The sequence below is a fragment of the Artemia franciscana genome, chromosome 14 (genome assembly GCF_032884065.1).
Source record: "Artemia franciscana chromosome 14, ASM3288406v1, whole genome shotgun sequence".
Lineage (NCBI taxonomy): Eukaryota > Metazoa > Arthropoda > Branchiopoda > Anostraca > Artemiidae > Artemia > Artemia franciscana.
This window is the reverse complement of record NC_088876.1, coordinates 37186000-37213096: the sequence shown is the minus strand read 5'-3', so window position 1 is coordinate 37213096 and position 27097 is coordinate 37186000. Positions and strand designations below refer to the sequence as shown.

Sequence of the window (27097 nt, the reverse complement as noted above, 5' to 3'; positions counted from 1 at the left end):
CAATGTGTCAGAGAACCCTACCGTAGAGGTTTCAAGCTCACATCTGCAAAAATGTGGAATTTCTTATTTTTTGCCGGAAGAAAGATCACGGATGAGTGTTTATTTGTTTGTTTTTGTTTATCCCAGGGGTAATCACATCGACTCAGTGGTCCTCGAGTACCGGGAGAGGTCTCATTCTAACAGAAATTAAAAGATCTAGTGCCCTTTTTAACTGACCAGAAACTGGAAGGCAATTAGGTCTCCTCTCACGTCACTTTTTTCTCAGAATCGTCCGATCAGTTCTGAGATAGCCATTTTGCTCAGCATAGTTGAAAGGCCGAATAACTATGCCTTTGAGATATCATATCGTGGTTAATGATTCCCCCTCAGCCCCTGGGGAATTGTCTTTAACTTACAAAATTTGCCCTTTCTTTACGTATAGGCTAGTATTTGTTATTAAGTCTGTATACATTTTTCTTATGTCTTGCTTTCTCTTTGCCCACTCAATTTTACGCGTGGAGATGTTAAGGGTAATTGTCCAAGGTAAATTTTTCTTCGGGATTGAATTTTCCATGGAGGTGTAGTCAGGTTTCCTGGCATCTTTTAAAAACAATCAGAGATTATACAGAACAAGTTTTTTCAACCAAAAGTAAGGAGCAGCAATAAAACTTAAACGAACAGAGATTATTACGTCTATGAAGGGGTTTGCTCCTTCTCAACACCTCCTCCTTTACGCTAAAGTTTTAGAAGTACAAAAAAAAATTTAGCGTAAAGAGTAAAGTGTTGAGGAGGAGCAACCCCCCTTATATACGTAATAATTTCTGTTCGTTTTGAGTTTTAATGTTGCTCCTTACTTTTCGTTGAAAAACATTTTGCGTCCCTATTCATTAATGCTCTCGCATATGAGAACAATGTTATTACATTATTGAACTTTAAAAATAGCTATCAAGCTTTAATTGCCTTTTTACTGATACGTCAGTAACAACTGGTATCCATGGTAACTTTTCCTAATAATCAACAAGTTAATTATCAACAAGATATACATTCAGGCTGATGATTCAAGACAAGAAAAGAGTCATAAGAACCTCTGACTTGGCAATCGATTAATTGCACATATCAAATAAATGATTAGTGTTACAAACAGTATTTACGAGGTAAAAATCAGAAATTTTAGTTTACAGGTGGACATGTAACATATTATTGAAATCCGAATCATTTCCACTTTCATCCCGATTTTTCCAACTTTTTTTCAACCTCCGAAATAATGCTACTAACAGGTATTAGTTTAGGTTAGACTTGCTAGACCTCCTAAGTTTTTAAATGCAAAAATTAGTTGTTTTTTTTTTCAGCTGAAAGTGAGGATCAACATTAAAACTTAAAAGGAACAAAAACTATTCCGTGTGTGTGTGTGTGTGGGGGGGGGGCTAACCACTCCTAAGTACCTTTCTCTTCCCTCTAAAGTTTTAGTACTTTAAAAAAGATTCTGTATCTAGTTAAACGGCACTTGTGTTTCAGGAATCGTTATTAAAGAGCTGAGAAAACAAATTCAAACTTCAGCATAAAAAGCGTAAAAAGCCAAAGCCAGTCCCCCCTTTCACATACGGAATAGTTTATATTACAAACACACACAACTTACAAACAATAGGGAAATTTTCTCAAGACAGTGGAATTCAATTCAGTGAATATTTCAGCCGTATGTCCTTCAACACAACACCCAATATATATTAAATAAAAAAAACAAGTTTTTTCAACGGCAAGTTAGGAGCGACACTAAAACTTAAAACGAACAGAAATTATTCCGTATATGAAAGGGGATGTCCCCTTAGCAACACCTTGCTCTTTACGCTAAAGTTTGACTCTTTCTCAAAACTCCACTTTTTAAAACAATATAAAAAATTAAGCGTAAAGAGCGAGACGTTGCGGAGGGGACGACCCCTTTTATATACGGAATAATTTCTGTTCATTTTAAGTTTTAGCGTCGCTCCTTACTTGCAATTTAAAAAAAAGTGTTTTTTAATTTCATTTCTGGACGTTTTCGAATTAATGCATGATTTGATTTTGGCTCACCGCACATAAATAATTAAAAAGAATTTGCATATTAATTTTTTTCGGCTAAATGGCTTTCTCATAGTTTTGATCAGAAGATTTTGATACAAAAAATGGGTGGGGGAGGAAGCCTAGTTGATCTCCGGTTTTTGGTTACTTAAAAAGGCAACTAGAACTTTTTAACGAACGTTTTTATTAGTAATAAATGTACGTAACTTAAGAATTGACTTACGTAACGAACTTCTATAGTTGTATATTTTTATTACGTATATGAGGGGGTTCGCCCCCTAGTCAATACCTCGCTCTTTACACTAAAGCTAGAATTTTGTCCCAATTCTTTAAGAATGACCCCTGAATCCCAAAGGCATAGAGTAAAGTTGTAATTACTAAAAATACTTTCACGTGAAGAGCGAAGTATCGTGGAGAAGATGAACCCCCTTATTTACATAGTAATTTCTGTTCTTTTTAAGTTTTAATGCTGCTTCTTACTTCCAGCTGAATTGTTTTTTTCTCATTGTTTTTCTTAAATAATGCTAGAAAATCCTGCAGCCCCTTCATGGAAGTTCTCTTCCCTCATGATAAATTCCTCCATGGAGATCCTCCCACATAACCCCCCCTCTTCAAAACTAAAAAGTCCCCCTGAAAACATCTGTACGCTTCCTAATAACCATTTCTATAAGTAAACAATGGTCAAAGTTTGTAACTTGCAGCCCCTCCCCAAGGGACTATGGAGGATTCAGTCGTTCCGAACGACATAATTATTAGGTTTTTTGACTATGCTGAATAAAATGGCTATCTCAGTTTTTTGTTTTTTGTTGTTGTTTTTTTTTCGGCAGGGGTGATAATATCGACCCAGTGGTCCTAGAATGTCACGAAAGGGCTCATTATGACGAAAATTAAAAGTTCTACTGCCCTTTTAAGTGACCAAAAAAATTGGAGGGAACCTAGGCTCCCTCCCACGCTCATTTTTTCCCCAAGCCACCGGATCAAAAGCCTGAGATAGACATTTTATTCAGCATAGTGAAAAAAACCTAATAACTATGTCTTTGGGGACGACTTACTCCCCCAGAGTTCCCGTGGGAGGGGCTACACGTTACAAACTTTGACCAGTGTTTACATATAGTAATGGTTATTGACGCTTTCAGGGGGATTTTTTGGTCGTGGCGGAGGGGTTGAGGGGTGTGTGTTATGTGGGGGGAACTTGCCATGGAGAAATTTGTAATGGGGGAAGAATATTTCTGTAAAGGGGGCGCAGGATTTTTTAGCATTTTCCCAAAAAGACAATAAAAAAATAAATATGAAAAGTTTTTCAACTGAAAGTAAGAAGTAGCATTAAAACTTAAAAAGAACATAAATTATCACCCATATGAGGGGTTCACCTCTTCCTAATACCTTGCTCTTTACGCTAAAGTAATTCATTAATTTCAACTATTTATTCTAAACCCTTTGGATTCAGGGGTCATTCTTAAGGAATTGGGACAAAATTTAAGCTTTAATGCAAAGAGTGAGGTATTGACGAGAAGGTGAACCCCCTCCTATACGTAATAAAAAGATACGAATATAGAAGTTCGTTACGTAAGTTAATTCGTAAGTTACGTATATTTTTACTAATCAAAACGTTCGTAAAAAAATTAAAAGTTCTAGTTGCCTTTTTAAATAACCAAAAAATTGGAGAGTAACTAGGCCTACTCCCGCGCTCCTTTTTTCTCAAAATCGTCCGATCAAAACTATGAGAAAGCCATTTAGCCAAAAAAAAATTAATATACAAATTTCGTTTTAATCATTCATGTGCGGAGAGCCAAAATCAAAACATGCATTAATTCGAAAACGTTCAGAAATTAAATAAAAAAACAAGTTTTTTAACTGAAAGTAAGGAGCGACATTAAAACTTATAACGAACAGAAATTACTCCGTGTATGAAAGGGGATTTTCCCTCCTCAACGCCCCGCTCTTTACGATAAAGTTTGTTACTGTTTAAAAAGCTGAGTTGACAGAAAGAGCCAAACTTTAACCTAAAGAGCGGGGCGTTGAGGAGGGAACAACTCCTTTCATATACAGAATGATTTCTGGTCGTTTTAAGTTCGAAAATATTCCTAATGACAATTTCTTCCGCGCCCATAGAAAATTCCCCAGACTATTCCAGCCCCACTGAGGATTTTCCATGGACAACTCACCCGAAAAATTTCCAAATGTAAGAACGAGTCTCCCCAAAGACAACTTAATAGAAATAAAAAGAATAAAAGGAAATTATGAGATTTTCCCTCCTTGTAAAATTTCGCCTGAAAAGTTTCTCTCCAGGAGCATTTCAAGTTCCTGAAATGCAAAAAAACCTTCCTCCCCATAAAAAATTCTTCCGATGAAAAATCCCCAATGCAGAAAATCCCCCCAGAAAATGACTGTATATTTCCCTATCAAAAATACTAGTACTGATCTATATTAATTACTAAAGTAGGAAAACAGTCTTTCTTTCTCCCTCTGTCTTACTTTTTTGTTTATATGATTATCTTTTTATATTATCTATTATTTATTATTCGGTATTTTTTATATTTTACATATTTTTATTATTTAATATTTATTATTATTTTTCGTAGTTTATATTTTTTATGTTTGGTTTTATGGTGTGCGTTGGTTTCCGTGTTTGTGCTGTTTGCACTTGTGATTTCTTTTTTCACTATACGCAAACAGTGGGCAGTGGGCAAATTTCATAGCTTACAGCCCTTTCCCCACGTATTCCATCCATCAGAGGCATACTTATTGGATCTTTCAACTAGATTGAACAAAATGGTTATTTCAAAATTTTGATCAAACGACTTTAGAAAAAAAAAAATGAGTGTGTGAGGGTAGGGCCGTATCCAGGAGTTTTTCGGAGTTGTAATTTTTTTTCCGGGAGGATTTTTATAAAAAAATGAATCTTATAGGATCATTAGTTCGATACGATCATCCCTGGAAAAACAAACAACATTAAAACAAATACAATCGTAATCTTTACATCGGCAAAAATACAAAATTCCAAACTTTTGCACACGGTACCTAAAACCTCAATAGTGCGGTTCTCAGATACGCCGAATCTGGTGCTGTGATTTTCATTCAGATTCCTTGACTTTTTTTTTTGGGGGGGGGGGGCTGTTCCAGCCTCAACGCCCCGCTCTTTACGCTTAAATTTTTTATTGTTTTAAAAAGTAGAGTTGAGAGGGGGGGAACAGCCCCTTTTATATACGGAATAATTTCTGTTCGTTTTAAGTTCTAATATCGCTCCTTACTTTCAGTCAAAAAAAAACTTGCCTTTTTATTTAATTTCTGAACGTTTTTGAATTAATCAATGTTTTGATTTTGTCTCCGCACATGAATAATCAAAAAAAAATTTGCATATTAATTTATTTTTATGGCTAAATGGCTTTTTCATAGTTTTGGTCGTACTATTTTGAGAAAAAAGGAGCGGGGGAGTAAGCCTAGTTACCCTCCAATTTTTTGGTTATTTAAAAAGGTAACTAGAACTTTTAATTTTTTACGAACGTATTTATTAGTAATTAGACTAATAGCAATTAGAGTATTAGACTATTTTATTGCTGCTACATTGACTTGTCCATAATGCCACATAAACTTACGTAACGTAAAATTTAACTATGTTGCTGCTACATCGACTATGTTGTTACTGCTACAGTGCCTTGCCCATAATGTCACATAAACTTACGTAACGTAAAATTTAACTATGTTGCTGCTACATTGACCATTTTGTTACTGCTACATTGCCTTGTCCATAATATCACATAAACTTACGTAACGTAAAATTTAACTATGTTGCTGCTACATTGACTATTTTGTTACTGCTACATTGCCTTGTCCGTAATGTCACATAAACTTACGTAACGTAAAATTTAACTATGTTGCTGCTACATTGACCATTTTGTTACTGCTACATTGCCTTGTCCATAATGTCACATAAACTTACGTAACGTAAAAATTAACTATGTTGCTGCTATATTGACTATTTTGTTACTGCTACATTGCCTTGTCCATAATGTCACATAAACTTACGTAACGTAAAATTTAACTATGCTGCTGCTACATTGACTATTTTGTTACTGCTACATTGCCTTGTCCATAATGTCACATAAACTTACGTAACGTAAAATTTAACTATGTTGCTGCTATATTGACTATTTTGTTACTGCTACATTGCCTTGTCCATAATGTCACATAAACTTACGTAACGTAAAATTTAACTATGTTGCTGCTACATTGACTATTTTGTTACTGCTACATTGCCTTGTCCATAATGTCACATAAACTTACGTAACGTAAAATTTAACTATGTTGCTGCTACATTGACTATTTTGTTACTGCTACATTGCCTTGCCCATAATGTCACATGAACTTACGTAGCGTAAAATTTAACTATGTTGCTGCTACATTGACTATTTTGTTACTGCTACATTGCCTTGTCCATAATGTCACATAAACTTACGCAACGTAAAATTTAACTATGTTGCTGCTATATTGACCATTTTGTTACTGCTACATTGCCTTGTCCATAATGTCACATAAACTTACGTAACGTAAAATTTAACTATGTTGCTGCTATATTGACTATTTTATTACTGCTACATTGCCTTGTCCGTAATATCACATAAACTTACGTAACGTAAAATTTAACTATGTTGCTGCTACATTGACCATTTTGTTACTGCTATATTGCCTTGTCCATAATGTCACATAAACTTACGTAACGTAAAATTTAACTATGTTGCTGCTACATTGACCATTTTGTTACTGCTACATTGCCTTGTCCATAATGTCACATAAACTTACGTAACGTATAATTTAACTACGTTGCTGCTATATTGACTATTTTGTTACTGCTACATTGCCTTGTCCGTAATGTCACATAAACTTACGTAACGTAAAATTTAACTATGTTGCTGCTACATTGACCATTTTGTTACTGCTACATTGCCTTGTCCATAATGTCACAAAAACTTACATAACGTAAAATTTAACTATGTTGCTGCTACATTGACTATGGTGAAATTTCTTGGTGTGTATCTTGACTGTTTTCTTTCTTTTAAACCGTATATAACTCGCACCCGTTCCTTAATCCTCCGCCAGTCTTCAATGTTGCACCGGATTAACTCATTTCTTCCTCCTGATATTATGGTTTCTCTTTATTATGCTTTTATTTATCCTTACCTTTCTTATTGCTGCTCTGTCTGGGGCAATACAAATAAATCTCTTCTCTGCTCACTTCAAAGAGGCCAAAATAGGGCAGTGAAGGCTACTTTTCTTCTCCCTCGGCTTTACCCTTCCTCTGATCTTTATAATGATACTGGATTAGCTCCGCTGGATCACATTATAGGTAAAAGTAATCTTTATTTAGCGTATTCTGCTTTTCTGGGTACTCTCCCACCGCCCCTGCAGCAGTTTTTCTCACGGACAGGCTCAGGTAGGTACTTTTCTTCTTTAAGTAATTCTTCTCGACGTTTTATTTTACCAAAACGATCTTCTACAGCAGCCCAGAGGTCTCCTGTACATCAACATTCTATTATGGAACTCCATCCCTTCGGATGTCCCTCTTTTTCTTTCTGCAAGGGTATTATTCCGTCGGGTCTTTCCAGTTCAATAATTTTTCTCTCTCTTTTTTAATTTTATCTTAATTTGTATGTCACTTCTCTTCTTTTAAAATCATTTTCAGCTATATGTTAAATCTCCTTCTAAATCTTCTATCTGTTAAATATCCTATCTGTTAAATGTCCTTGTCTTGTTCCAGTGTTGTTTTTTTTTTTTTTTTTTGCTTTTTGTATATATTTTATAAAAGTGTTTTATTCTTATTCTCTGTGCTCCATTACAAGAAAAGCTTCTTGGGCCTAGTAACCGCTTTACTTTTGTAATAGTTTTTCTTTTAGTGTTAATAAATTTATTGATTGATTGATTGACAATCCAGAGACAAATAGTGCCTCTTGATATAGTTTTAAATCCGCTAAAACTTTCCTGAAAGTTTCGACTAATATCCTATTCTGTTATTGAGATATTACATATATGTGCTATTTTAACAACCAGAATGCACTTCAACTGTTTGGACTTAGTTCAACAGCTGTAGTAGAGAACTGGTAACTGTAGTAGCAGCAGTACAAACAGTCATAGTAGGAGAAATAACAGTAGCAGTTGCAATCGCAATCGCTGTAATAGCAGTAATCGTGATCGCAAGTAGTCGTAGTTTCAAGTAGTTTGTACTCGCAAGCAGTAGCAGTTACAGTCCCAAGTACTTCCACTCAAAGTCACAGTCGACAATAGTTGTAACTGCAAAAACTCGTAGCCACAAGCAGTCACAGTTGCAGTCACAAATGTCCGCAATCACAAGAAGTAGGTGTCTTAAGTAGCTGATGTTGTAATTAGTAACAGTCTGAGTTGCAAGTAAAGCCACAGTTGCAAATAGTCGCAGTCACAAGCTATCAATCACAACAAAATGTAATCGCAGGCAGTCACAATCACAAGTTGCCGCAGTCACGGTCGTAAGTAGTCGTAGTCAAAGTAACAAAGAGCCGCATTCGCAAGCAGTTGCAGTCACAATCGCAAGTAGTCGCAATAGCAACAGCTAGTCACAGTCACAACAAATAGCAGTCATAGGCGCAATTAGTCGCCACTCTACTCGTAATCGTAAGGAGTTGCAGTCACAAGCAGTCACAGTCACAAATAGTCGCAGTCGCAGTAGAAAGTTATCGCAAGTAGTCACTGCCATAAGTAGTAACAGTCGTAAGAAGTCGCAGTCATAAGGTGTCACAATTGCAAGTGGTCGTAGTAGCAAGCACTCACAATTATAAGCTGTCACAGCCGCAGAACAAGTCAAAACTAACTGAAGTTACAAACGCAAGTAGTCGCAGTCGCAAGTACATATATATATATATATATATATATATATATATATATATATATATATATATATATATATATATATGACCTCTGGCCTAACAGTCAGAGTTGCAAGTAAAGCCACAGTTGCAAATAGTCGCAGTAACAAGCTATCAATCACAAGAAAATGTAATCGCAGGCAGTCACAATCACAAGTTGCCGCAGTCACAGTCGCAAGTAGTCGTAGTCAAAGTAACAAAGAGCCGCATTCGCAAGCAGTTGCAGTCACAATCGCAAGTAGTCGCAATAGCAACAGCTAGTCACAGTCGCAACAAATAGCAGTCATAGGCGCAATTAGTCGCCACCCTACTCGTAATCGTAAGGAGTTGCAGTCACAAGCAGTCACAGTCACAAATAGTCGCAGTAGAAAGTTATCGCAAGTAGTCACTGCCATAAGTAGTAACAGTCGTAAGAAGTCGCAGTTATAAGGCTTCCCAATCGCAAGTGGTCGTAGTAGCAAGCACTCACAATTATAAGCTATCACAGCCGCAGAACAAGTCATAACTAACTGAAGTTACAAACGCAAGTAGTCGCAGTCGCAAGTACATATATATATATATATATATATATATATATATATATATATATATATATATATATATATATATATATATATATATATATATATATATATATATATATATATATATATATATATGTATTATATGACCTCTGACCTAACAGTCAGAGTTGCAAGTAAAGCCACAGTTGCAAATAGTCGCAGTCACAAGCTATCAATCACAAGAAAATGTAATCGCAGGCAGTCACAATCACAAGTTGCCGCAGTCACAGTCGCAAGTAGTCGTAGTCAAAGTAACAAAGAGCCGCATTCGCAAGCAGTTGCAGTCACAATCGCAAGTAGTCGCAATAGCAACAGCTAGTCACAGTCGCAGAACAAGTCAAAACTAACTGAAGTTACAAACGCAAGTAGTCGCAGTCGCAAGTACATATATATATATATATATATATATATATATATATATATATATATATATATATATATATATATATATATATATATATATATATATATATATATATATATATATATATATATATATATATATATGACCTCTGACCTAACAGTCAGAGTTGCAGGTAAAGCCACAGTTGCAAATAGTCGCAGTCACAAGCTATTAATCACAAGAAAATGTAATCGCAGGCAGTCACAATCAAAAGTTGCCGCAGTCACAGTCGCAAGTAGTCGTAGTCAAAGTAACAAAGAGCCGCATTCGCAAGCAGTTGCAGTCACAATCGCAAGTAGTCGCAATAGCAACAGCTAGTCACAGTCGCAACAAATAGCAGTCATAGGCGCAATTAGTCGCCACCCTACTCGTAATCGTAAGGAGTTGCAGTCACAAGCAGTCACAGTCACAAATAGTCGCAGTCGCAGTAGAAAGTTATCGCAAGTAGTCACTGCCATAAGTAGTAACAGTCGTAAGAAGTCGCAGTTATAAGGCTTCCCAATCGCAAGTGGTCGTAGTAGCAAGCACTCACAATTATAAGCTATCACAGCCGCAGAACAAGTCATAACTAACTGAAGTTACAAACGCAAGTAGTCGCAGTCGCAAGTACATATATATATATATATATATATATATATATATATATATATATATATATATATATATATATATATATATATATATATATATATATGTATTATATGACCTCTGACCTAACAGTCAGAGTTGCAAGTAAAGCCACAGTTGCAAATAGTCGCAGTCACAAGCTATCAATCACAAGAAAATGTAATCGCAGGCAGTCACAATCACAAGTTGCCGCAGTCACAGTCGCAAGTAGTCGTAGTCAAAGTAACAAAGAGCCGCATTCGCAAGCAGTTGCAGTCACAATCGCAAGTAGTCGCAATAGCAACAGCTAGTCACAGTCGCAACAAATAGCAGTCATAGGCGCAATTAGTCGCCACCCTACTCGTAATCGTAAGGAGTTGCAGTCACAAGCAGTCACAGTCACAAATAGTCGCAGTCGCAGTAGAAAGTTATCGCAAGTAGTCACTGCCATAAGTAGTAACAGTCGTAAGAAGTCGCAGTCATAAGGTGTCGCAATCGCAAGTGGTCGTAGTAGCAAGCACTCACAATTATAAGCTGTGACAGCCGCAGAACAAGTCAAAACTAACTGAAGTTACAAACGCAAGTAGTCGCAGTCGCAAGTACATATATATATATATATATATATATATATATATATATATATATATATATATATATATATATATATATATGTATATATATATATATATATATATATATATATATATATATATATATATATATATATATATGACCTCTGACCTAACAGTCAGAGTTGCAGGTAAAGCCACAGTTGCAAATAGTCGCAGTCACAAGCTATTAATCACAAGAAAATGTAATCGCAGGCAGTCACAATCAAAAGTTGCCACAGTCACAGTCGCAAGTAGTCGAAGTCAAAGTAACAAAGAGCCGCATTCGCAAGCAGTTGCAGTCACAATCGCAAGTAGTCGCAATAGCAACAGCTAGTCACAGTCGCAACAAATAGCAGTCATAGGCGCAATTAGTCGCCACCCTACTCGTAATCGTAAGGAGTTGCAGTCACAAGCAGTCACAGTCATAAATAGTCGCATTCGCGGTAGAAAATTATCGCAAGTAGTCACTGCCATAAGTAGTAACAGTCGTATGAAGTCGCAGTCATAAGGTGTCGCAATCGCAAGTGGTCGTAGTAGCAAGAACTCATAATTATAAGCTGTCACAGCCGCAGAACAAGTCAAAACTAACTGAAGTTACAAACGCAAATAGTCGCAGTCGCAGTCGCAAGTATATATATATATATATATATAGTATAGTATATATATATACTATGTATATATATATATAGTATATATATATATAGTATATATATATATATATATATAGTATAAGTATATATATATATATATATATATATATGTATATATATATACATACATATATACATATATATAGGCCATTTAACTCTTACTCAGGTAGCACTATTAGATTATTTATCCCAAATCAACTCAACTTGTCAAACCAACCCAAACTACCCAAATCAACGGTGTCAGTCTAGCACTTATTAAGCACCTTGTTTTTGTTTTATTTTTTAAAAAATGTTTTTAGCATTAGCGGAATTAAACGGCTTTTTTGTTTTTAGTGAAAGAATGGTAGATAGCAAACAATTAAATACGAAACAGAATAATAAAAAATGTACAAAAAGGTCAGAAAAAATACAAATTGAAAATAAAAAGAGAAGAGAAAGAATAAAAAACAAACTTACACAATATATTCATCAAACTGCTTTTCCCAACGTTAGGTTCACCTACTATCGCTACATGTACCCCGTCTCTCAAACGCTCACCTCTCCGGTTATCTGATAGATGGCTCTGAAGATAAGTCGGACATAAAAAGAAAAATCAGAAATTAGAAAAAAAAATGGCATATAGAATCTATCTCACTGCTAAAATACATAAAAGATGAATAGGAGAAAGGAGTCACAGCGTGCAACGAGAGCATAAGGTCTTTGAAACAAGAGGAGAATAAATTACATTTCAGATAGTTCGTGGTAACGCAGTGTAGGTAAGGAGTGAAGTGGCTCAATAGTAACCAAAACTGTAAACAGTTTTGGTAAACAATAGCAGCCAAAACCGAGTTTTGATAACAATAGGCACATGAAAAGAACGAAGTTTAATGCTGATTCAAGATATATAAAGTTTAATGTTACCCATCAAAAGTTTAGGAGCCTGAGAAAATTTGCCCAATTTTTCAAAAGGGAGAAACACCCCAAAACGTTAAGCAATCTTATTGAAAATGACACCATTAGATTTAAAATATCAGAGAGCCTTACTGTAGAGGTTTCAAGCTCTTATATACAGAAATGTGGAATTTTGTATTATCTGCCATAAGAAAGATCACGAATGCGTGTCTTTTCTAAATTTTTTTTTCCAAGGGGTGATGGTATCGAGCCAATGGTTTGACATTGGGAGAGGCCTCATCATGCAAACGGAAATTAAAAGTTGTAGTGCCTTTTTTACGCGACAAGAAAGATTGGAAGGCAACTACCCCCCCCCCCCCCTTCTACGTCCCTTTTATTCCCAAAGACATCCAATCACAACTCAAATCCAAGACATCCAATCACAAAAATGATGGCATATAGAATCTATCTCACTGCTAAAATACATAAAAGATGAATAGGAGAAAGGAGTCACAGCGTGCAACGAGAGCATAAGGTCTGTGAAACAAGAGGAGAATAAATTACATTTCAGATAGTTCGTGGTAACGCACTGTAGGTAAGGAGTGAAGTGGATCAATAGTAACCAAAACTGTAAACATTTTTGGAAAAACAATAGCAGCCAAAACCGAGTTTTGATAACAATAGGCACATGAAAAGAACGAAGTTTAATGCTGATTCAAGATATATAAAGTTTAATGTTACCCATCAAAAGTTTAGGCGCCTGAGAAAATTTGCCCGATTTTTCAAAAGGGAGAAACACCCCAAAACGTTAAGCAATCTTATTGAAAATGACACCATTAGATTTAGAATATCAGAGAGCCTTACTGTAGAGGTTTCAAGCTCTTATATACAGAAATGTGGAATTTTGTACTATCTGCCATAAGAAAGATCACCAATGCGTGTCTTTTCTAATTTTTTTTCCAAGGGTGATGGTATCGAGCCAATGGTTTGACATTGGGAGAGGCCTCATCATGCAAACGGAAATTAAAAGTTGTAGTGCCTTTTTTACGCGACAAGAAAGATTGGAAGGCAACTAGTCCCCCCCCCCTTCTACGTCACTTTTATTCCCAAAGACATTCAATCACAACTTTTAAAAGATGTATTCAGGATACATGAAAAATCTCAAACTATGCCTCTTGGGATAACAAAACCCACACAACCCCTGGTGAAAATACAAATGAAATTTGGCCACTGTTTACATACAGTATTTGGAAATACAAAAACATTTTTTTCTTCTTCTTTTTATGGGGGGTAGAGAATTTTCCGTCAGGAAGGAAGTTTCCTGGAAAATTTTGAAAAAATTACATTGAGGAATGCTTCAATTTTCATCGTCCTAGCATGTCCAGAAGCACCAAACTCGCCGAATCACTGAACCCCTCCCCCCAACTCCCCCAAAGAGAGCGAATCCAGTACGGTTACGTCAATCACGTATCAAGGACATTTGCTTATTCTATCCACCAAGCTTCATCCCGATTCCTCCACTCCAAGCGTTTTCCAAGATTTCCCCCTCCAACTCCCCCAATGTCAACAGATCTGGTCAGGATTTAAAATAAGAGCTCTGAGACATGAATTCCTTCTAAATATCAAATTTCATTAAGATCACCGTTCTTAAGTTAAAATACCTCGATTTTTAAAATTTGTCCAAGTTAACACCCCCCAGCTCCTCCAAAGAGAACGGATCCGTTCCAATTATGTCAATTACGTATCTAGAACTTGTGCTTATTCTTCCCATCAAGTTTCATCCCGATCTCTCCACTCTAAGCGTTTTCCAAGATTTCTGTTTCCCTCCTCCAACCCCCTATGTCCCCGGATCCAATTCGAGTCGAAAATGGAGCATCTGAGACATAATATTCTTCTCTATATATATATATATATATATATATATATATATATATATATATATATATATATATATATATATATATATATATATATATATATATACATATATATATATATAAAGTTTCATTAAGATCCAATCACCTATTCGTAAGATAAAAATACCCCAATTTTCACGTTTTCCGAGAATTCGGGTTTCCCCCTTCAATTCCCCCCAATGTCACAGGATCTGGTAAGATTTAAAATTAGAGCTTTAAAGAACAAGATCCTTCTAAATATCAAATTTCATTAGGATCTGGTCACCTGTTCGTAAGTTACAACTACCTCATTTTTCCGAATTACCCCCCCCCCCCCGCCTCCAACTCCACCAAAGAGAGCAGATCCGGTCTGGTTATGTCAGTCACGTATCTTAGATAGGTTTTTATTCTTCCCATCCATTTTCATCCTGATCTTTCCGCTTTAAGTATTTTCTAAGATTTCCGGTCCCCCCTCCCCCCCAATGACACTGGATCCGGTTGAGATTTAAAATAATACGAGGTCCTTCTAAATATGAAGTTTCATGAAGATCTGATCACTCCTTCGTAAGTTAAAAATACGTAATTTTTTCTAATTTTCAGAATTAACCCCCCCCCCCCAATAGAGCGGATCGGTTCCAATTATGTCAATCACGTATCTAAGACATCTTATTATTTTTTTCCACCAAGTTTCACCCGATCCCTCCAATCTAAGCGCTTTCCATGACTTTAGATTCCCCCCGCCAAACTCCCCCCAATGTCACCAGATCAGGTCGGGATTTAAAATAAGAGCTTTGAGACACGATATCCTTCTAAATATCAAATTTCATTAAAATCTGATCAACTGTTCATGAGTTAAAAATACTTCATTTTTTCTAATTAACCCCCCCCCCCCCCCCAACTACCCCAAAGAGAGTGGATCCGTTCCGGAGTTCCGGTCATGATGTCAATCATGTATCTAGGACTTGTGCTTATTTTTCCCGCCAAGTTTCATCCCGATCCCTCCACTCTAAGTGTTTTCCAAGATTTTATGTTTCCCCCTCCCCCCCCAAAAAAAAATGTCACCAGATCCGGTCGGGATTTAAAATAACAGCTCTGAGGCACGATATCCTTCCAAATATTAAATTTAATTAAGATCTGATCAACTGTTCGTAAGTTAAAAATACTTCATTTTTTCTATTTTTTCGAATTAACCGGCCCCCCACTTCCCCCCTCCCCAGATGGTCAAATCAGGAAAACGACTATTTCTAATTTAATCTGGTCCGGTCCGGTCCGGACCTAGGACTAGAAACATTACTATTTATATGAATAAACTAATCAGGTTTTATACATTTTTCACTGACTTAAAAAAACTACCGGGCATGAATATGAGGTTATTTTTGTATGAAAGAATTAAAAAAGGCGGGGCTATCAAAAATACCGAGTCCGTTGATTTTTGAGTCAAAATGGAATAGTTGTGGGCATCAAGCCATGGCTAATTGTAGAAAAAGCCAAGACAGATAGTCCAATTGAGTCCGGCTTACCTCTCATTAAAATCCCCCTTATTAGGATTGTATAAAAAGGAGGTTAGTTCATTTGTTAAAATGAACTAGTTCATGGACCCTGGACCTAGTTCATAGGTCCATCTATTATACGTCCATGCATCACTGGTTAGGGCAGTAGAACCAAGGTAGATAGTCAAAGAACTAAGATAGTGATGGAACCTATAGTTTTAGTTTTCCAAGTGTTTGGTTAATTTGGCACGGGTAGCCCGGGGAAGGCTCAAACAGCCTGATGTTGGACGGCTGCAATCCTCTGATTCTCAACCTATTTATTTAGAAAACAAAAAGTAAAGAAGGACATAGAAACTCTCACTCAATTACCCTTTAATACCAAATATACATAAATAAAGACTAAAAATAATAATAATAATAATACAAAAAATCTCCCCATTCCTAATATGTGTTTTTTAAATTTTACTTTAAATGACCCAATGTATTCAGCCTCCCTAATGCCAGCTGGGATATCATTCCAAATAGCCGGAGGTAAATGACTAATTCCGAAAGCTGCACGTGTGGTTTCTCGGTACTTAACAATAAAATTATCCGCCCCTCTAGTCTCATACCTGTGAAGTGAACGATTTACTCGGAAAAAAATCGGTAAAAGCTTCAACCACATTAAATTTTTCCAAGAGCACAGTTGCACAACCTGTCACTACATTCATTATTGTTAAAATACATTTTTTCTCGATAATGGCACTATAATTTTTCCTGAAAATTTTTTCCTGAAAAAATGAGTAAAAACTGTTAGGCTTCATCACATTGAATGTTTCCAAGAGCAGAGTTGCATAACCTGTCACTATATTCATTATTGTTAAAATACATTTTTTCTCGATAATGGCACTATAATTTTTCCTGAAAATTTTTTCCTGAAAAAATGAGTAAAAACTGTTAGGCTTCATCACATTGAATGTTTCCAAGAGCAGAGTTGCATAACCTGTCACTATATTCATTATTGTTAAAATACATTTTTTCTCGATAATGGCACTATAATTTTTCCTGAAAATTTTTTCCTGAAAAAATGAGTAAAAACTGTTAGGCTTCATCACATTGAATGTTTCCAAGAGCAGAGTTGCATAACCTGTCACTATATTCATTATTGTTAAAATACATTTTTTCTCGATAATGGCACTATAATTTTTCCTGAAAATTTTTTCCTGAAAAAATGAGTAAAAACTGTTAGGCTTCATCACATTGAATGTTTCCAAGAGCAGAGTTGCATAACCTGTCACTATATTCATTATTGTTAAAATACATTTTTTCTCGATAATGGCACTATAATTTTTCCTGAAAATTTTTTCCTGAAAAAATGAGTAAAAACTGTTAGGCTTCATCACATTGAATGTTTCCAAGAGCAGAGTTGCATAACCTGTCACTATATTCATTATTGTTAAAATACATTTTTTCTCGATAATGGCACTATAATTTTTCCTGAAAATTTTTTCCTGAAAAAATGAGTAAAAACTGTTAGGCTTCATCACATTGAATGTTTCCAAGAGCAGAGTTGCATAACCTGTCACTATATTCATTATTTTTAAAATACATTTTTTCTCGATAATGGCACTATAATTTTTCCTGAAAATTTTTTCCTGAAAAAATGAGTAAAAACTGTTAGGCTTCATCACATTGAATGTTTCCAAGAGCAGAGTTGCATAACCTGTCACTATATTCATTATTTTTAAAATACATTTTTTCTCGATAATGGCACTATAATTTTTCCTGAAAATTTTTTCCTGAAAAAATGAGTAAAAACTGTTAGGCTTCATCACACTGAATGTTTCCAAGAGCAGAGTTGCATAACCTGTCACTATATTCATTATTTTTAAAATACATTTTTTCTCGATAATGGCACTATAATTTTTCCTGAAAATTTTTCCTGAAAAAATGAGTAAAAACTGTTAGGCTTCAATCACATTGAATGTTTCCAAGAGCACAGTTGCATAACCTGTCACTATATTCATTATTGTTAAAATACATTTTTTCTCGATAATGGCACTATAATTTTTCCTGAAAATTTTTTCCTGAAAAAATGAGTAAAAACTGTTAGGCTTCATCACATTGAATGTTTCCAAGAGCAGAGTTGCATAACCTGTCACTATATTCATTATTTTTAAAATACATTTTTTCTCGATAATGGCACTATAATTTTTCCTGAAAAAATCGGTAAAAAACTGCTCGGCTTCAATCACATTGAATGTTTCCAAGAGCACAGTTGCATAACCTGTCACTATATTCATTATTTTTAAAATACATTTTTTTTTCGATAATAGTACTATAATTTTTCCTGAATTTTTTTCTGAAAATGTTTCCTGAAAAAATCGGTAAAAACTCTTAGGCTTCAATCACATTGAATTTTTCAAAGATGTTTCCACAGTTGCATAACCTGTCACTATATTCGTCATTGTTAAAATACATTTTTTCTCGACAATGGCACTATAATTTTACCTGAAAATTTTTTCCTGAATTTTTCCTGAAAATTGGTAAAAATTGTTCGGCTTCAATCACATTGAATGTTTCCAAGAGTACAGTTGCATAACCTGTCACTATATTCATTATTTTTAAAATACATTTTTTTTCTCGATAATGGCACTATAATATTTCCTGAAAATTGGCAGACTACCACTTTCCGGTGCGAAAAAACGATCAAAACTTTCGGGGCTATTAAAAAAAAATACGTGGGGCTATTAAAAAAAAATACATGGGGCTATTAAAAAAAATACGTGGGGCTATTAAAAAAAATACGTGGGGCTATTAAAAAAGTGGAGATAATCGTATCTCCTTATTATTTTTTCGTTACGCGAAGTTCCTTCTGGGTGTTCCTATATGGTCCCGTAACACCGTACTGAAACAAAATTACGGAGTTCTCGACCCAATCGTACAGCTGGATAATTTATATACAAATTTGTTGTCAAAAGAGGTTTGCCACCCTTGGAGTGGTTTACTTTTTTGAAAAGTCTAGTTTATTCGTGTTTTTATTTTGAATATATTTGTTCCAATTTTTGAATGTGTCTTTCTTTTTCTTTTTTTTTGATACTCCATCGCCATGCCTTTGTGTTATTGATGGGTTAGAAAATGCATTCATTCATTCATTATTAGGAATAATGCGATTGACTGACGAAAATAAGACAGTGGAACTAAAACACATGTTTTGACAATTAAGTTTGGAACTGTATTCTGTCTCTCTTTATTATGCGTACATAATGAATGTACAAGTTGGAGTAGAAGGGTTTTAATAAAGAAATCGATATACTAAGTAGAAAGAACAGTTTTGGTTTAGAAATGAATGTTATCAACCATAAATCTGCGGCAGCTATTCCGTCCACCTCCGGGATATGTTTACTTATCCCAAACAGGAATTTAAACAGAACAGATTTTGGCAAGGAAAACTACCGAAAGCCCAAAAAACGAACTCCATCTATCATTAATATCAAATCAAAAAGACAATCAGACAAGATTTTGAAACAAAAAAAAGACGAAGACAAGATTAACACGATTAGGATAAGTTTTATTGCAACTCGAACCCGTTCAAAGCAAACACATTCAACGTACCAAATCAAGTCAAACTTAATTCATATGGATAGTATACTGGCTCTATCAAGTCAAAAATTGAATAAGAGATAAATCCGATAAATAAAATAACACTTTTTTTTCAAATTTTAATCGAAGTAGAAGAACCCCGAAATTAGTAAGCAAACAAAACAAAACAAAAAATTGAAGAACTCCTCCCTGTCCCGAGAATAATGATTTTGAAACATTTGCAGTGTCATAAATGTTATTACAGGGAATATATACATTTAATCAAAACATCTGAAGGCAGAGAAATATAAAAAACGCTAATCAAAGTAGGTATTGACTTTTTTAAGCGATATATCTAGTACTAAAAATTGTTCAAGAAAGAGAAAAGAATTTTCCAAGTTTACCTTTATTTCGTAAATCAGTTTTGTAACTATTTCTTCTACTTCTTGTATAGCAGTTGAACTTATATTTTCATCTTCGGCAAAGTCTATGAAAGCTTCGACGTTAGCAATGGACTGCAAAAAATTGACAAATGTGTCAGAAATGTTGCAATGTCTACACACATGTCTGCATGTGCAGTGTCATGCAAATGACTGTTCTTGCACATGACTGATGGAGAACAGTCATGCGCATAAGCAGGAGGCGAGAAGGTTTCTTCCCCATACATCATAAGACTGCTGTTATGTCTCTTATTATAGCCAATAGCTTTCATACTAACATAAGTTGGCAAACTTCGGCCAGCTCTTCCAAAACAGATTCCATTGTTTACAGCTACACAAAATTGTAACCTAAGGGGAGGGGATGAAGAGAATACTTCACTTGGCAAGGAGTAGAATTGTCAAGGGGGTAACTTGGGCAAAATTGAACCCGCTCATCCTAAATAGATTCCTTTGTTTGCAGCTAAACGAAATTGTAACCTAAGGGGAGGGGGTGAAGAGAATGCTTCATTTGGTAAGGAGTAGAATGGTCAAGGGGATACCTTGGGCAAAATCGAACCCGCTTTTCTTAAATAGATTCCTTTGTTTGCAGCTAAACGAAATTGTAACCTAATGGGGAGGGGGTGAAGAGAATGCTTCACTTGGTAAGAAGTAGAATCGTCAAGGGGGTAAATTGGGCAAAGTTGAACCCGCTCTTCCTAAATACATTCCTTTGTTTGAATCTACATAAAATTGTCTCTTCCTAAATAGACTCCTTTGCTTGCAACTACACAAAATTGTAACCAAAGGGGAGGGGTGAAGGGTATGCTTTACTTGGTAAGGAGTAGAATTGTCAAAGGGGTAACTTGGGCAAAATCGAACCCGCTCTTCCTAAATACACTTCTTTGCTTGCAGCTAAAAAAAACTGTAGCCTATTGTAGGGGAGGGAGGGAAGAGAATGCTTCACTTTGTTAGGAGTAGAATTGTCAAGGGGGTAACATGGGCAAAATTGGACCCGCTCTTCCTAAATAGATTCCTTTGTTTTCAGCTACACAAAATTGTAACCGAAGGGGAGGGGATGAAGAGAATGCTTCACTGAAGGAGTAGAATTAAACTTAGCAAACTTGAATCCGCTCTTCATAACTAGATTCCTTTGTTTTCAGCTACACAAAATTGTAACCGAAGGGGAGAGGATGAAGAGAATGCTTCACTGGGTAAGGAGTAGAATTAAACTTAGCAAACTTGGCAAACTTGAATCCGCTCTTCCTAACTAGATTCCTTTGTTTGAAGCTTGAAAATTACTAGTGCCAATTTCAAGTGAACAAAAAATTGGAGGGCAACTAGGCCCCCTCCTACGCCACGTTTATTCCAAAATCGTCCGATCAAAATTTTTTAAGTCTTGTTTTCTCTTTACAAATTCAATTTTAGGCGTGGAGATGTTAAGGGTAACTGTCCGGGGTAAAATTTAACCTGGATTGAATTGCCCAGAGGATATTTCTTTGGGGAGGGATGGAGGTTGAGCCAGGTATCCTGCCGTTATTTAAAAAACGACAAATTAAATCTAAAAAAAAAGTTTTTCAACTGAAAGTAAGGAGCAACATTAAAACTTAAAAACGAACAAAATTATTACATATATGAGGCGGGTTCCCTCCTCCTCAGCATCTCACTCTTTACGCTAAAGTTTAAATTTTGCCCCAATTCTTACTCCTGAAACAGAAGGGTCGTTTAATTAGAACAATAAGAAACTTCTTTTTAAATGCCAAAAAACTGTAGCGTGAAAAGTGAGGTGTTGAGGAGGGTGGCAACCGCTTTAAATAAAAATTTAAAAAATCAAATAAAATTGTTTAATTGAATATTTTTAATTCAGTTTTGAATACCAAAATCAAAATATTCGACGCTTTTATACTTCATAACTGTAAAAAATTAAATCTTTTTCAAAGTGACAACATGATAAATACAATCACTCTTGGAAAAAAAAATAATAATAAAAAACAAAAAGACGTACCCGTTCAGAGGGAAAACACAAAATTTTCGAGCATTCCGTTCATGAGAAACATTTCTGATTATAGTGGTTTCAAATATCAGCTCATGGGTACTCTTGCAATACAAGTAAAAGTTGACGGCATATTTTTCCGAAATTACCCATTATTAAGTTGTTTTCCTTGTGTTTTCTATAATTATACGAACTTTCTTGTGAACTAATAACTGCACTAATTGGTAATAAACAAATAAATGTTTAGGATCACCATAAAAAGCTGATTCTTTGATTGAGTGTTATCAATGGTTAGGCTCTTACACTTTCGTTGTTGGCAAAGATCATTATTTACTACGAGATTTTTTTTTTTCCTCCAACAAAAGCATATATAAAAATGTTCGTGGAAAACTGGAAAGGGATCACTCAGTCATAAATTAGCACTTATATTTTCCTTAATAAGGGTAAAAAAAACTATTGACAGGCCAGCAAAAATGGGACAGCACACATTTCTTCCATGGTTCAGCTCTTCCCTATTCATTTATTTTTCCTTTGGTTTCCTTATAATTACGTTATAACCCCAAATTTCCGGGGGGGGGGCATGGTCCCCCCTTATTTTTTTTAACAGCAAGAACACCACAGAGACGTCATGGATGTTTTTTTTTGTTTTTTTTTTTTAGTTTATTAATATTGCTGCGCTGTCTGTGTCTGCCGGTTTAGATCTTGCGTGACTTTCAAAATACCATGTCAAAAGACCGTGTCAGACATTTTTTTTTGGGGGGGGGAGGATTTCACCACCACCACCCCCCCCCCCCAAAAAAAAATGTCTGACTAAAAATGTAATAAAGATATGTATGGAGAGATTGTTGACACATTTTTCAATGTTTTCTTGTAAGCAACCCCCACCTACCGAATAAAACCCTGGATATGCTCTTGGACCTTTTTTTTTGTGCTCACACCCTTCCAGATTTGTTTTCAATCAAGGAATTTGGCAAGTGAAATTTTTTTCTACATAGTTTGAATTTGCATTTTATTCTTTTTTTTTGTTCTCTTATTTTTTTTTTTTTTTTCTGTATTAGCTTGCATTTACGAATCTTCAATTTGTGTTTGTTCCATTAACAACAGACTCCCAAAGTGGCCTTGGAATAGTCGTTTTCATTGTGAGTACTAACAGTCATAATAAAGATATCCTGGTTTACGAGGGGGACAGGGGATTAAACAGACACATTGCTTCTGTATTTGACCAAATATTATATTTTTTTCCTCCTCCACTTTTCCCGGCACTTTCTCAAGAACCAAAATATTTCAATATATTATACGTGCGAAATCTTCAGATGACGATCAGTGTCTTTTCTCTTCTCGTGAAGTTTCCTTGAAAAGATTTTGTTTTTGTTTTCGCTTTTTTTTTTCTGAGAACTGAAGACGACTTGGCGGAGGCTACCTTCGTTTTTCTCATATATTTGATTCTATTTTTCGTTTATTTTTTTTTTCTTTGCTTCAAATAGATAACGAAATATCTCCACAGCAAATTCTAATCCAATCGAATTGAACCGTGGCATATAAATATGCATTTTCATGTTTGGATTTCTGACCAACCGAAAAGAAAGAATCAAACATGGTAAAGTGGTAATGACAGTAAGTAAGGCTTAATAGTAATCGAACCCTAAAAAACAGAATTTTGAAATTAATGAACATACCAAAAGAATTGGATTTTTCTTCTGATTGCATATATATATATATAAGATTAAGTTTAGTGTTGCCCATCAAAAGCAACGATCCTGAAATTTTTTTCCTGATTTTCGAAAAAGGGGGAAACACTCATAAAAGGTCGAAGAATTCGACCAGATTCAGCGTATATCTTGTAGCAGAAGTTTCAAGCTCCCATCTCCAAAGATGTGGAATTTTGTATTATTATTTTTTTTTGCAAGACCAGAGATCTCAAATGCATGTTTATTTATTTGTTGGTTCTCCCCAGAGGTGGTCGTATGGAAAAATTGATCCTAAAATATCGGGAGATGGCCCATCCCAACCAAAATTAAAAGTTCTAGTACCTTTTTTAAGTGACTAAAAAGATCGGAGGGTAGCTAGCCCCCCTTCCACGCCCCTTTTTTCCCAAACGCAACCGATCAAAATTTTGAGATATCCATATTGTTTAGCATAGTTGGAAAACCCAGTAAATGTGCCTTTGGGAATAACACGAACCCCCAAAGCCCTTGAGAGAAGGGCTGTAAGTTGTAAAATTTACCCACAGTTTACGCACAGTATTTGTTATTGGGGAGTATACATACACTTTTTGCATGGGGGGGGGATTTTCAGATTAGAGGATATTCTACGGTGAGAATTTTCCATGGGAGGTTTCCTTGGCTGAAATTTCCATGGAAAAATTTTACACGTGAGAATTTGACAGGATTCCTGTACGAATTTTTCTTAATTGTCTTACTTTCTCTTTGTCGATCCAATTTTACATGTGGAGATGTTCCAGGGGAATTGTCCGGAGGAAACTTTGAGTGGGATTGGATTGTAAGGAGGATTTTTCCATGGGGGGGATTTCTACCGGAGAAGTTCTCCGTGGGGGGAATTTTCCTCGAAAAAAACTCTGCAAGTTTTTTTTTCAGGAACAACTTTCCACAGAGGGGGGTGTTATGGGGAAAAAGCCCACGGATGGGAGATTTCCGGTAATTGAAAAACGATCAGAAACTGAAATATTTTTCAAATGAAAGTATACTAAGGAGAATTTTCAGGCAGAATCGTCCGCAAGAAATTTTCCAGGGGAAATTTTCAGCGAGAGTGGAACTTTCCAGGGGGATTTTGCGTTGAAAAAACTCTCCATGGAGAATTTTTGGAGGGGGACACAATTGATATCAAAATTCCGTTTTTAAATTTTCGGTTACTATTGAGCCGCGTCGCTCCTTACTTACAGTTCGTTACCACGTACAGTTTGATTAGACGAATTTTGTGTTTCAAGAGTCGTCTTAACGAATTGAGACAAAAAGACAAAAGTATCCCCTTACGTAGAAAATATACCCCCACCCCCTTGCAGAAAGTTGCTTACGCCGAAAATTCCCTCTTAATAATTTATCCCGTTGAAAATTTCCCCATGGAGAATTTATCCCGTGGGAAATACCCCCCCCCCCCCGCTAAGATACACTATAAAGCTCTAGCCCGATAAGAATTTCCCCCGGACAATACCCCATAACAACATCCCTTAACCGGGGCTGTAGGGGGGGGGGGTCATGCCATCTTTATTGACATAGTTATAAGGCCTTTCAACTATTCTGAACAAAGCGGCTATTTTAAAGTTTTGATCGGATCGACTTTGAGAAAACAGAGGGTGGTAGGGGGACTAGTTGTCCTCCAATCTTTTTGGTTACTTAAAAAGGACACTATAATTTTTAATTTCTGTTCGAATGAGCCCTTCCCCAGTATTTTAAGACTATTGGTTTGATGCGACCACCACCAGAGAGAACAAACAAAAAAACAAACACGCATCTACGATCTTTCTTCTCGCTAAAATAACAAATATCCACATTTTGGCAGATGGGAGCTTTACTATAGTAGCTTCTACAACAGGGTTCTTGGATACGCTGAATCTGACGATGTGATTTACATTAAGATTCCTTGACTTTAAAGGGGAGCTTTTCCCCTTTTTCGAAAGTCAGCCAAATTTTCTCAGGCTCATAGCTTTTGATGGTAACACTAAACTTACACTAAAACTTATCTGAAATCAGAATAATAAGCTGATTCTTTTGATAGATCTATTAATATCAAAATTCAATTTTTGGTTACTATTGAGCAGGGCTGCTCCTTACTTACAGTTTGTTACCACGACGAACTGCTTGATACCAGGTAAAAGAAACCAAAATATACACCTGCTACCTTGCTACTTGCAAAGATTTAACAATATTTCAAAGAACAAAAGTTTAAATAAACACTATGTTTACAATTATTTAAATTTCTGTACATTTTTTGGGGGGAGGGGAACACACAAGGGTTGAAACAATAAATTTAAACAGCACCTTAAGAATCTGTCTCCGCCAGTTTTTATATAACAGTTCAAGGTCACCACCAACTTGCCGTAATGCTTGTTTACGCTGTGATTCTGTCTCGGCATTTAACAAGTCAGCCAAACCTTCTACTTTTGTCAAATCTAGCTTATTGTTGAGAAAGGCTCTTCGAGTGAATTCTCCTGAAAATAAAGTAGAAATACTTGAACCGTCATACCGTCTTCTCATGACTATCTATCTGCCAAAATTTAAGTCCAAATTCAAATTTTATGTCAAAATTCAAATCAAAATTCTATCTGTTGTTGCCAAAATTTAAGTCCTCTGTTGCTAAATGTATATGGCAGTGTTACTTTTTTGGCTTGCTCAAACAGGCAAAATCGTCATATTGACTTTCTAAAAATATTTTGTTGTCAAAAATATTTAAAAAAAATGTAATTTGAGCTAATTTTCACATGGAAAAAAACGAAATTATGTTTTAAAACTTACTAATTCAACTCTTGAATGTATCATCAAAATATTCTTTTCCGATCAACAGCCTATCCAGAATTTTTATTTTTTTGGAGGGGAGGGGATACCAAAAATACAACTTCAGAACTTTTAAACAAAAAAGTGTAAACGTATCAAAAATTTGTATGCATTTTTTTATGTTTTTACGAGTCAGACAAAAATTTCATGGGAGGGTTGGGTGGGGAGTCAAAACCCTTGACCCCCTGGATACGGCCTTACTGATGACAAAATCCCAATTGCATGTGCAAAACTGACTGAATGGTTGGTTAATTCATTAAATATTATCGCTAGAAAATATATATTTAGATATTTGTATGAGTAACAAATTTGTTATTACCACTGATAACTTTAATTTTGCTGATTTTGGATGGTCTGGTGCCATCCATGGACCTATTCAATAGCAGCTGGTACTTGGCATCTTCAAATTGCTACAGATGAGTCATTATTGTTTAAAGAACATATTGGGAAAGTTTCAAATACATTAACCATAAAATTTGGTATCATTCGTAAACTTGCAACATTTTTTCCTAAGGATATAATCTGTATGTTATATTTTATTTCAATTGACTCATATATTTTGTGTAGTGGTTCAAATCAAAATTGCAAAAGCAAAAATATCGTT

The 27097-nt window shown here is 35.4% G+C and overlaps 1 protein-coding gene across 2 annotated transcripts in view; it reads right to left on the bottom strand.

The window, feature by feature from the left end:
- Positions 1-27097, bottom strand: part of LOC136035673 (tRNA modification GTPase GTPBP3, mitochondrial-like) — a 287196-nt gene that overhangs the window by 8341 nt on the left and 251758 nt on the right. For both annotated transcript variants that reach the window (XM_065717592.1, XM_065717594.1), the window contains exons 5-7: positions 25981-26150; positions 19981-20091; positions 12217-12322 (exon numbers count right to left, since the gene is read on the bottom strand). In XM_065717592.1, the coding sequence (XP_065573664.1) occupies positions 12217-12322; positions 19981-20091; positions 25981-26150 (387 nt within the window). The remainder of the gene's footprint in view (positions 1-12216; positions 12323-19980; positions 20092-25980; positions 26151-27097) is intronic.